We start from the raw sequence: 15,804 nt of genomic DNA, 5'->3' as shown, positions 1-15,804 counted from the left end.
ATCAATCTGCATTCTTCTACATGTTGCCCTCCAGTTGAACCAGCACCATTTGCTGAAAATGCTATCTTTTTCCCATTGGATGGTTTTGGCTCCTTTGTCAAAAATCAAGTGACCATAGGTATGTGGGTTCATTTCTGGGTCTTCAATTCTATTCCATTGGTCTATCTGTCTGTCTCTGTACCAATACCATGCAGTTTTTATCACTATTGCTCTGTAATACTGCTTGAGTTCAGGGATAGTTATTCCCCCTGAAGTCCTTTTATTGTTGAGGATAGTTTTAGCTATCCTGGGTTTTTTGTTATTCCAGATGAATTTGCAAATTGTTCTGTCTAACTCTTTGAAGAAATGGATTGGTATTTTGATGGGGATTGCATTAAATCTGTAGATCGCTTTTGGTAAAATGGCCATTTTTACTATATTAATCCTGCCAATCCATGAGCATGGGAGATCTTTCCATCTTCTGAGGTCTTCTTCAATTTCTTTCTTCAGTGTCTTGAAGTTCTTATTGTACAGATCTTTTACTTGCTTGGTTAAAGTCACACCGAGGTACTTTATATTATTTGGGTCTATTATGAAGGGTGTCGTTTCCCTAATTTCTTTCTCGGCTTGTTTCTCTTTTGTATAGAGGAAGGCAACTGATTTATTTGAGTTAATTTTATACCCAGCCACTTTGCTGAAGTTGTTTATCAGCTTTAGTAGTTCTCTGGTGGAACTTTTGGGATCACTTAAATATACTATCATGTCATCTGCAAATAGTGATATTTTGACCTCTTCTTTTCCGGTCTGTATCCCCTTGATCTCCTTTTGTTGTCTGATTGCTCTGGCTAGAACTTCAAGAACTATATTGAATAAGTAGGGAGAGAGTGGGCAGCCTTGTCTAGTCCCTGATTTTAGTGGAATTCCTTCAAGTTTCTCTCCATTTAGTTTAATGTTAGCAACTGGTTTGCTGTATATGGCTTTTACTATGTTTAGGTATGGGCCTTGAATTCCTATTCTTTCCAGGACTTTTATCATGAAGGGGTGTTGAATTTTGTCAAATGCTTTCTCAGCATCTAATGAAATGATCATGTGGTTTTGTTCTTTCAGTTTGTTTATATGATGGATCACGTTGATGGTTTTCCGTATATTAAACCATCCCTGCATGCCTGGGATGAAACCTCCTTGATCATGGTGGATGATTGTTTTGATGTGCTCTTGGATTCGGTTTGCCAGAACTTTATTGAGTATTTTTGCGTCGATATTCATAAGGGAAATTGGTCTGAAGTTCTCTTTCTTTGTTGGGTCTTTGTGTGGTTTAGGTATAAGAGTAATTGTGGCTTCATAGAAGGAATTCGGGAGTGATCCATCTGTTTCAATTTTGTGGAATAGTTTGGATAATATTGGTATGAGGTCTTCTATGAAGGTTTGATAGAATTCTGCACTAAACCCGTCTGGACCTGGGCTCTTTTTGGTTGGGAGACCTTTAATGACTGCTTCTATTTCCTTAGGAGTTATGGGGTTGTTTAACTGGTATATCTGTTCCTGATTTAACTTCGGTACCTGGTATTTGTCTAGGAAATTGTCCATTTCCTATAGATTTTCAAGTTTTGTTGAATATAGGCTTTTATAGTAAGATCTGATGATTTTTTGAATTTCCTCTGAATCTGTAGTTATGTCTCCCTTTTCATTTCTGATTTTGTTAATTTGGACACACTCTCTGTGTCCTCTCGTTAGTCTAGCTAAGGGTTTATCTATCTTGTTGATTTTCTCAAAGAACCAACTTTTGGTTCTATTGATTGTTTCTATGGTCCTTTTTGTTTCTACTTGGTTGATTTCAGCTCTGAGTTTGATTATTTCCTGCCTTCTACTCCTCCTGGGTGTATTTGCTTCTTTTTGTTCTAGAGCTTTTAGGTGTGCTGTGAAGCTGTTGACATATGCTCTTTCCTGTTTCTTTCTGCAGGCACACAGTGCTATGAGTTTTCCTCTTAGCACAGCTTTCATTGTGTCCCATAAGTTTGGGTATGTTGTACCTTCATTTTCATAAAATTCTAAAAAGTTTTTAATTTCTTTCTTTATTTCTTCCTTGACTAGGTTATCATTGAGTAGAGCATTGTTCAATTTCCGCGTATATGTGGGCATTCTTCCCTTATTGTTATTGAAGACCAGTTTTAGGCTGTGGTGGTCTGATAGCACACATGCGATTATTTCTATCTTTCTGTACCTGTTGAGGCCCGTTTTTTGACCAACTATATGGTCAATTTTGGAGAAAGTACCATGAGGAGCTGAGAAGAAGGTATATCCTTTTGCTTTAGGATAGAATGTTCTATAAATATCCCTTAAGTCCATTTGGCTCATGACTTCTCTTAGTCTGTCTACATCTCTGTTTAATTTCTGTTTCCATGATCTGTCCATTGATGAGAGTGGGGTGTTGAAATCTCCCACTATTATTGTGTGAGGTGCAATATGTGTTTTGAGCTTTAGTAAGGTTTCTTTTACGTATGTAGGTGCCCTTGTATTTGGGGCATAGATATTTAGGATTGAGATTCATCTTGGTGGATTTTTCCTTTGATGAATATGAAGTGTCCTTCCTTATCTTTTTTGATGACTTTTAGTTGAAAATTGATTTTATTTGATATTAGAATGGCTACTCCAGCTTGCTTCTTCTGACCATTTGCTTTGAAAGTTGTTTTCCAGCCTTTCACTCTGAGGTTGTGTCTCTCTTTGTCTCTGAGGTGTGTTTCCTGTAGGCAGCAGAATGCAGGGTCCTCGTTGTGTATCCAGTTTTTTAATCTATGTCTTTTTATTGGGGAGTTGAGGCCATTGATGTTGAGAGATATTAAGGAATAGTGATTATTGCTTCCTGTTATATTCACATTTGGATGTGAGGTTATGTTTGTGTGCTTTTCTTCTCTTTGTTTTGTTGCCAAGACGATTAGTTTCTTGCTTCTTCTTGGGTATAGCTTGCCTCCTTATGTTGGGCTTTACCCTTTATTATCCTTTGTAGTGCTGGATTTGTAGAAAGATATTGTGTAAATTTGGTTTTGTCATGGAATATCTTGGTTTCTCCATCTATGTTAATTGATAGTTTTGCAGGATACAGTAACCTGGGCTGGCATTTGTGTTCTCTTAGGGTCTGTATGACATCTGTCCAGGATCTTCTGGCCTTCATAGTTTCTGGCGAAAAGTCTGGTGTGATTCTGATAGGTCTGCCTTTACATGTTATTTGACCTTTTTCCCTTACTGCTTTTAATATTCTTTCTTTATTTTGTGCATTTGGTGTTTTGACTATTATGTGACAGGAGGTGTTTCTTTTCTGGTCCAATCTATTTGGAGTTCTGTAGGCTTCTTGTATGCCTATGGGTATCTCTTTTTTTAGGTTAGGGAAGTTTTCTTCTATGATTTTGTTGAAGATATTTACTGGTCCTTTGAGCTGGGAGTCTTCACTCTCTTCTATACCTATTATCCTTAGGTTTGATCTTCTCATTGAGTCCTGGATTTCCTGTATGTTTTGGACCATTAGCTTTTTCTGCTTTACATTATCTTTGACAGTTGAGTCAATGATTTCTATGGAATCTTCTGCTCCCGAGATTCTCTCTTCCATCTCTTGTATTCTGTTGGTGAGGCTTCTATCTATAGCTCCTTGTCTCTTCTTTTGATTTTCTATATCCAGGGTTGTTTCCATGTGTTCTTTCTTGATTACTTCTATTTCCATTTTTAATTCCTTCAACTGTTTGATTGTGTTTTCCTGGAATTCTTTCAGGGATTTTTGTGTCTCCTCTCTATGGGTTTCTACTTGTTTATTTATGTTTTCCTGGAATTCTTTCAGGCATTTTTGCGATTCCTCTCTGTAGGCTTCTACTTGTTCTCTAAGGGAGTTCTTCACGTCTTTCTTGAAGTCCTCCAGCATCATGATAAAATATGATTTTGAAACTAGATCTTGCTTTTCTGGTGTGTTTGGATATTCCATGTTTGTTTTGGTGGGAGAATTGGGCTCCGATGATGCCATGTAGTCTTGGTTTCTGTTGCTTGGTTTCCTGGGCTTGCCTCTTGCCATCAGATTATCTCTAGTGTTACTTTGTTCTGCTATTTCTGACAATGGCTAAACTGTCCTATAAGCCTGTGTGTCAGGAGTGCTGTAGACCTGTTTTCCTGTTTTCTTTCAGCCAGTTATGGGGACAGAGTGTTCTGCTTTCGGGCGTGTAGTTTTTCCTCTCTACAGGTCTTCAGCTGTTCCTGTGTCTTGAGTTCACCAGGCAGGTCACTTGCAGCAGAAAAGTTGGTCTTACCTGTGGTCCTGAGGCTCAAGTTTGCTCGCGGGGTGCTGCCCACGAGCTCTATGTGGCGGCAGCAACCGGAAGATCTGCGCCGCTCTTTCCGGGAGCCTCTGTGCACCAGGGTTCCAGATGGCGTTTGGTGTTTTCCTCTGGTGTCTGGATGTGTGCAGAGTGCAGTCTATTCTGGTTTCCCAGGCGTGTCTGCCTCTCTGTAGGTTTAGCTCTCCCTCCCACGGGATTTGGGTGCAGAGAACTGTTTATCCTGTCTGTTTCCTTCAGGTTCCGGCGGTGACTCAGGCGCAGGGGGCGGTGTCTGGGCCCTCCCCTACGGGAACCCAGAGGCCTTATACAGTTTTCTCTAGGCCAGGGATGTGGGCAGGGGGGGCAGTGTTGGTGGTCTCCTCTGCTCTGCAGCCTCAGGAGTGCCCACCTGACCAGGCGGTGAGGTCTCATATTTTTTTAATTTAGATTTCATTTCAAATGTTATTTCCTTTCCTGGTTGCCTGAACATAAGGTCCCTTTCCCACTCCCTCCCCTTCTTCTGTAAGGGTGTTCCCCTTCCCCATCCACTCCTCCTTTCCCATTTTCCGACGTTCCCCTGCACTGGGGGGGGTCCCACCTTGGCAGGTCCAAGGGCTTCTCCTTCTGTCGGTGCCCAGCAAGGCCATTCTTTGCTACATATGCAGCTGGAGCCATGGATCAGTCCATGTATAGTCCTCGGGTAATGGTTTAGTCCCTGGGAGCTCTGGTTTGTTGGCATTGTTGTTCTTATGGAGTTTCAAGCCCGTTCAGTTCTTTCAATCCTTTCTCTAATTCCTCCAACGGGGGTCCCGTCTTTGTCTTTATTAGTACCAGATCATAAAGAGATCAAAATTGGTCTGGGACCAAGCTTTACCGGTCAGAGCTTACTTACCACATTAATCGTAGTAGCTCCAAGTTTCTGTACCCTGAGTGGAGAAAAGTGTGTAGAACACGTTCAAAGGTAAGAAATGTTGATACGTGTTTAAGGTCTTGCATTTCAAGGCTAGGCCTATGCATAAATTCTACTTTTCTCTTCTTTAGGTATGTCATTGATTGATAACCACTTAATGACTGTGTGATCATACATAGGACTAAAATTCAAAAGTCATGAGTGTGTAATCAGTGCTATAAAATATTAATAGCTGATGTGGAATTTCAAGGTCACTTTCAATATATGTAGTTCAGAGAGACTTAGGAGGCACAGTTGTTTCCAAGTGATGCAGATTTTTTAAAAAGAGTCACACTCTGATGGAAATGACTGTATTTCACAAGGTATGATAGATTCTCCTTCAGGAATTTCCACATCATATAGTCAGAAACCTGCCCCAGTGGCATACCTCCTCCAGCAAGCCTAAGACTTCTAATTCTTCCCAAATAGTTCCACTAACTGCAGATTAAGTATTCGGATACATGAGCTGATGGGGGCCATTCTCATTCAGATACTACACTGGGTCACTGGGGTCAAGCCTAGAAGTTTTATACCCAGCTCTATTTCCTGTTTTTCTTTGCTTCCTGATTATAGACACAGTGTGACTAGTCACTTCTTACTTTTGCTACCATGTTTATTCCTGTCCCTGTATAAGGAGGTGTGTGTCCTTGAGAAATGTAACACACAGCCAGAACAGAGAGATCTAATCTTATGATAGTTTTAATATATGTTCATTTGCTTCCAGATTTAGTTTAGATACCGTAGAAGAATGCGCTGAAAATGTTTGTGAATTCCTGGAGGAAAAACAGGAGGAGAAAAGACCTCCCAAAGCTGATAAAGAAGCTTATATCATGGCTAACAAACTTCGAAAAGTTAAAAAATCTCTGGAGAAACAAAAAATGTAAGTATTTCACCAGGCAAATTGGCCACATATGGGTTCGTACAACATAAATGTCCTAGTAGGAAGCATGCATTGCAAATGCTCTGTAATGAAGTTCTCATTACTGCTTGGACTGTTCTCGTTTTTAAATTTCAGTGGGAGAATTGGGTGACGACAAGTGACAAGCATTATGTATTCCTTACCTACTTAGATCATTTAAATTTATGATGGTTAGAAGTAGGTCCAAATTCTATCAGTCCTTGTGTATTGCAGAACTTGACTCGATCATCCGATGGTGTCCAGGCACTTTGTCTTGATTCATGACGAACTACTGCCAGGCGAGTCATAGAGTGTGTTTGGGACTGGATTACAATTCCAATTTCACACTTGGAAGCTCAGTGCTCTTAGCATGTCGTTTTGCCAACTCTAGGGCCAAAGACTAATGATGATGGTTATGATTGATGGTGATGATGATGATTGATGTTGTTGTTAATGATGATGATGATGATGATGATGATGATGATGATGATGATGATGATGATCTCTTTATGTTCCTCTCCACCTTCGGTGATTGTGAGGGTTGAAAACTTGCCATATTTTTCCCAGGTCTTTATTAACTGAAGAGTCTCCAGGTTCACTCCTCTCCAACCTAACTGATACATGCTTATAAACTTTGAAACTGTTTAGATTACTGCATGTGCTAGGCATTCTTTTTCTATTGCTCAGTGGATGGAGGCTAACTTCTTTTTTTTCCCCTCCATCTTTATTAAATTGGGTATTTCTTATTTACATTTCAATTGTTATTCCCTTTCCCGGTTTCCAGGCCAACATCCACCTAACCCCTCCCCTTCCCCTTCTACATGGGTGTTCCCCTCCCCCATCCTCCCCCCATTACCGCTCTCCCCCCAACAATCACGTTCACTGGGGGTTCAGTCTTTGCAGGACCAAGGGCTTCCCCTTCCACTGGTGCTCTTACTAGGCTACACATTACTACCTATATGATTGGAGCCAGGGTCAGTCCATGTATACTCTTTGCGTAGTGGCTTAGTCCCTGGAAACTCTGGTTGGTTGGCATTGTTGTTCATATGGGGTCTCAAGCCCCTCAAGCTCTTTCAGTCCTTTCTCTGAATCCTTCAATGGGGGTCCCGTTCTCAGTTCAGTGGTTTGCTGCTGGCATTTGCCTATGTATTTGCCATATTCTGGCTATGTCTCTCAGGAGAGATCTACATCCGGTTCCTGTCAGCCTGCACTTCTGTGCTTCATTTATCTTATCTAGTGTGGTGGCTGTATATGTATGGGCTACATGTGGGGCAGGCTCTGAATGGGTGTTCCTTCAGCCTCTGTTCTAAACTTTGCCTCTCTATTCCCTCCCAAGGGTATTCTTGTTCCCCTTTTAAAGAAGGAGTGAAGCATTTGCATTTTGGTCATCCTTCTTGAATTTCATGTGTTCTGTGCATTTAGGGTAATTCGAGCATTTGGGCTAATACCCACTTATCAATGAGTGCATACCATGTGTGTTTTTCTGTGATTGGGTTACCTCACTCAGGATGATATTTTCCAGTTCCATTCATTTGCCTATGAATTTCACAAAGTCATTATTTGATAGCTGAGTAGTATTCCATTGTGTAGATGTACCACATTTTCTGTATCCATTCCTCTGTTGAAGTGCATCTGTGTTCTTTCCAGCTTCTGGCTATTATAAATAAGGCTGCTATGAACATAGTGGAGCATGTGTCTTTGTTATATGTTGGAGCATCTTTTTGGTATATACCCAAGAGAGGTATAGCTGGGTCCTCAGGTAGTTCAATGTCCAATTTTCTGAGGAACCTCCAGACTGATTTCCAGAATGGTTGTACCAGTCTGCAATCCCACCAACAATGGAGGAGTGTTCCTCTTTCTCCACATCCTCACCAGCATCTGCTGTCACCTGAGTTTTTGATCTTAGCCATTCTCACTGGTGTGAGGTGAAATCTCAGGGTTGTTTTGATTTGCATTTCCCTTATGACTAAAGATGTTGAACATTTCTTTAGGTGTTTCTCAGCCATTCGGCATTCCTCAGCTGTGAATTCTTTGATTAGCTCTGAACCCCATTTTTTAATAGGGTTATTTGTGGATGGAGGCTAACTTCTAGTAACAAGTTTCCTTTTTGTTTTTATTTTTCCCACTCATTCTCCATAACTTTCTTTTAGGATGTTTATGGCTCTTTTCATTTCACTCATTCTTCCGTCTCTTTCTTTTCCTGAGCCCCACTAGCTGCTTCTTCCTTACCATCCCCCTCATTGCTCCCAAAGTGGATACTCATAAATTCATTATCTAGTCTCTGAATCTTATACTGATTCCTCAGCTTAGATTTATACTTTCTTGCATGTTCTAGTTTGGTTAGTTAGGAAATCAATCTGTATTTTAAAAAAATTTCCACACTGAGCATCCTTTACCTGAGAAATCTAAAATCCAAAATCATTTAAAATATCTAGTTCTAGGTGCTCATGTGACACTCTATATCGAATTTTTTACTTGATAAAACTTTGTTTTGTGTATAAATTTATTTCAAATATGTATAAAAATTGCCTTCAGTCCATATGTAGGTGGTAGTACAGATAAAATCTAAATAAAATTTCTTGTTTAGACTTGAGTGCCATCTCAAGGTATGCTGTTATTTAATGGCTAGTATTTCAAAATCCTAAAGGTGAAATTTGGTTCCCAAGCACTTTGCATCAGTATTGCTAAGTCTTTGTCAGTTTCTCTAAATTCTGAGCTTCTTTTCAACTAGAGGCATACATTTATTTCCTTCTTTACATCTCCATAGTCTGTCAGAGAATTGTTCCAAGGATTTTTACTTTAAAACTATTTTTAAAAGATAATAATGGTGGTGGTGGTGGTGGTGGATGGAAAATTTATGTGTGAGTTTGTATCATTCATCCACACACTCTTTCTCCTCTGGCTCCTTTCTTTCTTTTCTTTTCTTTTTTTTTTTGGAGGTGGGGACCGAACCCAGGGCCTTGTGTTTGCTAGGCAAGCGCTCTACCACTGAGCTAAATCCCCAACCCGTCTCTGGCTCCTTTCTTGTTCCTTCTCTCTCAAATCATGATCTCTTCCTTTTTAATTAGCTAAACACACACACACACACACACACACACACACACACACATTACAAGAATATGAATATATCCTATCAATTCTATTTATCATAAGATTAGGTCTCTCTGTTCTGGTTGTGTGTTACATTTCTCATGGTTGTGAGCAAATGCCTGACAAGAAGCAATTACAGAAGTGTTTAAACTGATTTACAGTTTGAAAGGATACACACTTCCTTATACAGGGACAGGAATAAACATGGTAGCAAAAGTAAGAAGTGACTAGTCACACTGTGTCTATAATCAGGAAGCAAAGAAAAACAGGAAATAGAGCTGGGTATAAAACTTCTAGGCTTGACCCCAGTGACCCAGTGTGGTATCTGAATGAGAATTACCCTAAATGCACAGAACACATGAAACTCAAGAAGGATGACCAAAATGCGAATGCTTCATTCCTTCTTTAAAAGAGGAACAAGAATACCTTGGGAGGGAATAGAGAGGCAAAGATTAGAACAGAGACAGAAGGAACACCCATTCAGAGCTTGCCCCACATGTGGCCCATACATACAGTCATCCAATTAACAAGATGGATGAAGCAAAGAAGTGCAGGCCAACAGGAGCCGGATGTAGATCGCTCCTGAGAGACACAGCTAGAATTCAGTAAATACAGAGGCGAATGCCAGCAGCAAACCACTGAACTGAAAATAGGACCCCCGTTGAAGGAATCAGAGAAAGAACTGGAAGAGCTTGAAGGGGCTCGAGACTCCATATAAACAACAATGCCAAGCAACCAGAGCTTCCAGGGACTAAGCCACTACCTAAAGACTATACATGGACTGATCCTGGACTCTGACCTCATAGGTAGCAATGAATATCCTAGTAAGAGCACCAGTGGAAAGGGAAGCCCTTGGTCCTGCTAAGACTGAACACTCAGTGAACTAGATTGTTGGGGGGAGGGCGGCAATGGGGGGAGGATGGGGAGGGGGATAAAGAAGGGGAGGGGAATGGGTTAGGGGGATGTTTGCCCGGAAACCGCGAAAGGGAATAACACTCGAAATTTATATAAGAAATACTCAAGTTAATAAAAAAAAATCAAAGGTGAAAACTAAAAACTGAAAAGAGAAGAAATGGTATGATTGATTGAACAATACAACTCAAGGAGATAAAATACTGTAGAAGAATGCGCTGAAAGTGTTTGTGAATTCCTAGAGGAAAAACAGGAGGAGAAAAGACCTCCCAAAGCTGATAAAGTAGCTTATACCATGACTAACAAACTTCGAAAAGTTTAAAAATCTCTGGAGAAACAAAAAATGTAAGTATTTTGCCAGGCAAATTGGCAACATATGGGTTCATACAACATAAATGTCCTAGTAGGAAGCATACATTGCAAATGCTCTGTAATGAAGTTCTCATTAATGCTTGGACTGTTCTCGTTTTTAAATTTCAGTGGGAGAATTGGGTGAAGACAAGTGACAAGCATTACGTATTCTTTACCTACTTAGATCATTTAAATTTATGATGGTTAGAAGCAGGTCCAGAGTCTATCAGTCTTTGTGTATTGCAGAACTTGACTCGATCATCCGATGGTGTCCAGGCACTTTGTCTTGATTCATGACATACTACTGCCAGGCGAGTCATAGAGTGTGTTTGGGACTGGATGACAATTCTAATTTCACACCTGGAAGCTCAGTGCTCTTAGCATGTCATTTTGTCAACTCTAGGGCCAAAGACTAATGATGATGGTTATGATTGATGGTGATGATGATGATTGATGATGATTGATGTTGTTGTTGATGATGATGATGAGATAATGATGACGATGACGATGACGACGACGACGACAACGATGATGATGATGATGATGATGATGATGATAATGATGATGATGATGTTCTCTTTTTGTTCCTCTCCACCTTCGGTGATTGTGAGGGTTGAAAACTTGCCATATTTTTCGCAGGTCTTTATTAACTGAAGAGTCTCCAGGTTCACTCCTCTCCAACCTAACTGATAGATGCTTATAAACTTTGAAACTGGTTAGATTACACCACGTGCTAGGCATTCTTTTTCTATTGCCCGGTGGATGGAGGCTAACTTCTTTTTTTTCCTCCATCTTTATTAAATTGGGTATTTCTTATTTACATTTCAATTGTTATTCCCTTTTCCAGTTTTGAGGCCAACGTCCACCTAACTCCTCCCCTTCCCCTTCTACATGAGTATTCCCCTCCTCATCCTTCCCCCATTACCACCCTCCCCACAACAATCATGTTCACTGGGGGTTCAGTCTTGGCAGGACCAAGGGCTTCCCCTTCCACTGGTGCCCTTACTAGACTATTCATTGCTACCTGTGCAGTTGGAGCCCAGGGTCAGTCCATGTATAGTAGTCCCTGGAAGCTCTGGTTGGCATTGTTGGTCATATGGGGTCTCAAACCCCTTCAAGCTCTTTCAGTCCTTTCTCTGATTCCTTCAACGGGGATTCTCAGTTCAGTGGTTTGCTCCTGGCATTTGCCTATGTATTTCCTGTATTCTGGCTGTGTCTTTCAGGAGAGATCTACATACGGTTCCTGTCAACCTGTACTTTTTTGTTCATCCATCTTATCTAGTTTGGTGGCTGTATATGTATGGGCCACATGTGTGGCAGGCTCTGAATGGGTGTTCCTTCAGCCTCTGTTCTAAACGTTGCCTCCCTATTCCCTCCCAAGGTATTCTTGTTCCTCTTTTAAAGAAGGAATGAAGCATTCGCATTTTGGTCATCCTTCTTGAGTTTCATGTGTTCTGTGCATTTAGGGTAATTGAAGCATTTGGGCTAATATCCACGTATCAATGAGTGCATACCATGTGTGTTTTTCTGTGATTGGGTTACCTCACTCAGGATGATATTTTCCAGTTCCATCCATTTGCCTATGAATTTCATAAAGTCATTGTTTTTGATAGCTGAGTAGTATTCCCCTGTGTAGATGTACCACATTTTCTGTATCCATTCCTCTGTTGAAGGGCATCTGGGTTCTTTCTAGCTTCTGGCTCTTATAAATAAGGCTGCTATGAACATAGTGGAGCACGTTTCTTTTTTATATGTTGGGGCATCTTTTGGGTACATGCCCAAGAGAGGTATAACTGGGTCCTTAGGTAGTTCAACATATAATTTTCTGAGGAACCTCAAACTGATTTCCAGAATGGTTGTACCAGTCTGCAATCCCACCAAAAATGGAGGAGTGTTCCTCTTTCTCCACATCCTCGCCAGCATCTGCTGTCACCTGAGTTTTTGATCTTAGCCATTCTCACTGGTGTGAAGTGAAATCTCAGGGTTGTTTTGATTTGCATTTCCCTTATGACTAAAGATGTTGAACATTTCTTTAAGTGTTTATCAGCCATTCGGCATTCCTCAGCTGTGAGTTCTTTGTTTAGCTCTGAACCCCATTTTTTAATAGGGTTATTTGTGGATGGAGGCTAACTTCTAGTAACAAGTTTCATTTTTGTTTTTATTTTTCCCACTCATTCTCCATAACTTTCTTTTAGGATGTTTATGGCTCTTTTCATTTCACTCATTCTTCCATCTCTTTCTTTTCCTGAGCCCCACTAGCTGCTTCTTCCTTACCATCCCCCTCATTGCTCCCAAAGTGGATACTAATAAATTCATTATCTAGTCTCTGAATCTTATACTGATTCCTCAGCTTAGATTTATACTTTCTTGCATGTTCTAGTTTGGTTAGTTAGGAAATTAATCTGTATTTTAAAAAAATTTCCACACTGAGCATCCTTTATCTGAGAAATCCAAAATCCAAAATCATTTAAAATCTCTACTTCTGGGTGCTCATGTGACACTCTATATAGAATTTTTTACTTGATAAAACTTTGTTTTGTGTATAAATTTATTTCAAATATGTATAAAAATTGCCTTCAGGCTATATGTAGGTGGTAGTACAGATAAAACCTAAATAAAATTTCTTGTTTAGACTTCAGTGCCATCTCAAGGTATGCTGTTATTTAATGGCTAGTATTTCAAAATCCTAAAGGTGAAATTTGGTTCCCAAGCACTTTGGATCAGTGTTGCTAAGTCTTTCTCAGTTTCTCTAAATTTTGAGCTTCTTTGCAACAAGAGGCATACATTTATTTCCTTCTTTATATCTCCATAGTCTATCAGAGGATTGTTGTTCCAGGGATTTTTACTTTAAAACTATTGTGGTGGTGGTGGTGGTGGTGGTGGTGGTGGTGGTGGTGGTGGTGGTGGTGGTTGGAAAATTTATGCATGAGTTTGTGTCATTCATCCCCACATTCTTTCTCCTCTGGCTCCTTTCTTGTTCCTTCTCTCTCAAATCATGATCTCTTCCTTTTGAATTAGTTAAACACACACACACACACACACACACACACTACAAGAATATGAATATATCCTATCAGTTCTATTTAATATGGTTATATGAATACATGTTTAGTTATGACTACTTGGGATTGGGTAACCTATCAGAAGCCTACTACCGAGTATCCCTCTATTGTTCAGAAAATTAATTGCCTATAGGTCTTTATCTAGGGTTGGATCCTTATGAGACTTTCCTCATCTATGCTTGTTATCAGCTGGCATTGTCATTTGTGCATCTGGGTGACCATATTGCTAAGATTTCCTGAATGTAGATTCCCTGTTATATATATAGAAGGCACTGTCTGGTAGCAGATGTCTTGGTCTTCTGGCTTTTACAGATTGTATGCCCCATTTCCTCAGTTTTCCTTGAGTCTTAGGAGTTGTATTGTAGATGTATCAAATGGGGATATGCACCACGTGGTTGGTTCTCTGCATTTTGGCGAGCTGATGATCTCTGTGATAGGCTCTGTCTATTGCAAAAAGAAGCTTCTTTGGTGAAGTTGAGAGCTATATGTATCTGTGTATGTAAGAGTAAGAATTTCAAAGGCAGTTAGTGGTTAGTTATACTGGTTTAGAAATTCAGCAGTAGTCATTTCTCCCCATGACCTGTTATTTCACCAGCCACAGGTCATTTTCTGGGTTTACAGAACCAGCTATGAATCTCCCCAATATTGAGTATGTCCTTAAGTCTAATGAGTTGTTGTTAATTATCCCATAAAGGTAACTGCCCCTTGGGGATATATTGCTATGCTACTGTTGCAGTTTGTAGGCTTGACAGCTGGGCAAATCTCTCCATTGCTTTGTTTCCTTAACAGCTGTATAGCACCTTCAAGTGCTATGAAAGCCACTACCTAGGGAGGTCTAGAGATATTTTTAAGTAAGGACCTCAGATTCACTTTGAAGTTGAAACAAACTTTTAGAGAGTCTCTTACTCAAAATATTCCAAATTCCAGAGCAAGCTAAAATTTGCTGCAGATCCTTTTATGCATAATGCCTCTTTGTGTTTTGCTGTTTTCTGAGCAGTGTAATTTTTTTTGTAGGCAGTGAACTCCAAGGGGAATATATGCAGGGAGTATAAGACTTCTTGGTAAATGATCCTTTTTAGGATAGCTCTGTGTCAAATGAAAGGTGTTTGCTGTCTTCAACACTCTCATTGTAAGGAGGATGTGTAGCCTGATTCAGGCCCCGTACATTGGAAACTAACACTCTGATTCTTCTCTATCTGCATCCTTTTCTATAATAGGGGGAACCCCTAAAGAAACATGCACACCAAGAGCTCACTCTTATGGGGAGGGAGGGTCATGTTTGTTGAGCTTGGAATGACATTTTGGCTATTTTCTTTAGCAGTTTTTATTAACACAGTTATTTTATTTAATAGTTTAAAATTAGAGCTAGACAGTAACCTATATTTCCTTGTAAACACTTTAGCAGATGTTTTGAAACCGTATGGCTGGGCCTTTAAATAGTCATGCCGTTTCCTCCTTGTTAAATGCTAGCTGGAGTTGGTACACTCTGGGTGTATGATATATACTACACTATGGTAAGAATGCAAGAAACCTCATCTTCTTATATTCAGATATGTATTATTTACATATTTAAGAGACAAAAACTGTGAAGGAAGTGTATGTGACCCTAGCGAATGTAAACACCTGGTACATTCAGGGATCCTGGGGAATAGGATTATTTAAGGGTGTCAGCCAGGTTTATGGAGGTCTGTCCTAGGCTAGATTCCCTCGTAGCACATGCTGAGAAGGGCTGTACATGCCTTTATGAAGGAATGTGTTCATAAGGAACTCATGAGGAAGAACAGGAGGAAGACAGGAAAGCACAATTAAGATGTAGCTTCTATTAGAAGAAAGACTGAACTTCTTTCCTTTGAGAGCTCCAGAGGGTTCCCATCCCTTCCCAGCTGATGGTTATGCTTCACAGCAGGCAATCTTTCAGAAGAGCTTCCATCAACTGAGGCTAATTCTCTAAAGAATAGCACAGCTAAGCACCTTTGGGGAACTTTTAGAGCAGCTCCAGTGTCCACCTCAAGGAGGAAGGAGAATGGCCTGAACTGGCAAAGCAGACTGGGAAGAACACATTACCTCCAAATTGAGAGTCAGACAGGCTAAAGGAGAGAAAACTATTGCCGCGTTAGCAAGAGGAACAAGGCTCATCTGGGGAAAGGCAATGAGTGGAGGAAAAAAAATCACATTCATAATGATTTATCTTGAGTGATCCATTATGGAGGGATGGTCTCCAGAGGCTGAAGCAAGCACATTGTGGTCATGGTAATACAAATGCTCAAA

General features: G+C 40.2%; 2 protein-coding genes across 29 annotated transcripts in view; one reads left to right on the top strand and one right to left on the bottom strand.

Annotated features, from left to right (window-relative positions):
• The window catches only part of Erich1 (glutamate-rich 1), a gene marked incomplete at its 5' end in the record, with an annotated part of 52,793,804 nt that overhangs the window by 49,230,205 nt on the left and 3,547,795 nt on the right, over nucleotides 1-15,804 (bottom strand).
• Ddx60 (DEXD/H-box helicase 60) overlaps nucleotides 1-15,804 on the top strand; it is a 120,930-nt gene that overhangs the window by 77,441 nt on the left and 27,685 nt on the right. For all 29 annotated transcript variants that reach the window (XR_015639270.1, XR_015639265.1, XR_015639259.1 and 26 more), the window contains one exon: nucleotides 5,948-6,103. Coding sequence is in view for 15 of the 29 variants with exons in the window: in XM_087587269.1 (XP_087443395.1) it covers nucleotides 5,948-6,103 (156 nt within the window). In the remaining 14 variants the exon portion in view is untranslated. The remainder of the gene's footprint in view (nucleotides 1-5,947; nucleotides 6,104-15,804) is intronic.

The sequence above is a fragment of the Rattus norvegicus genome, chromosome 16 (assembly GCF_021556685.1).
Source record: "Rattus norvegicus strain SHRSP/BbbUtx chromosome 16, alternate assembly SHRSP_T2T, whole genome shotgun sequence".
NCBI classification, from domain to species: Eukaryota; Metazoa; Chordata; class Mammalia; order Rodentia; family Muridae; genus Rattus; species Rattus norvegicus.
The sequence above is the reverse complement of the archived record's forward strand: the minus strand, read 5'-3'. Positions and strand labels throughout refer to the sequence as shown.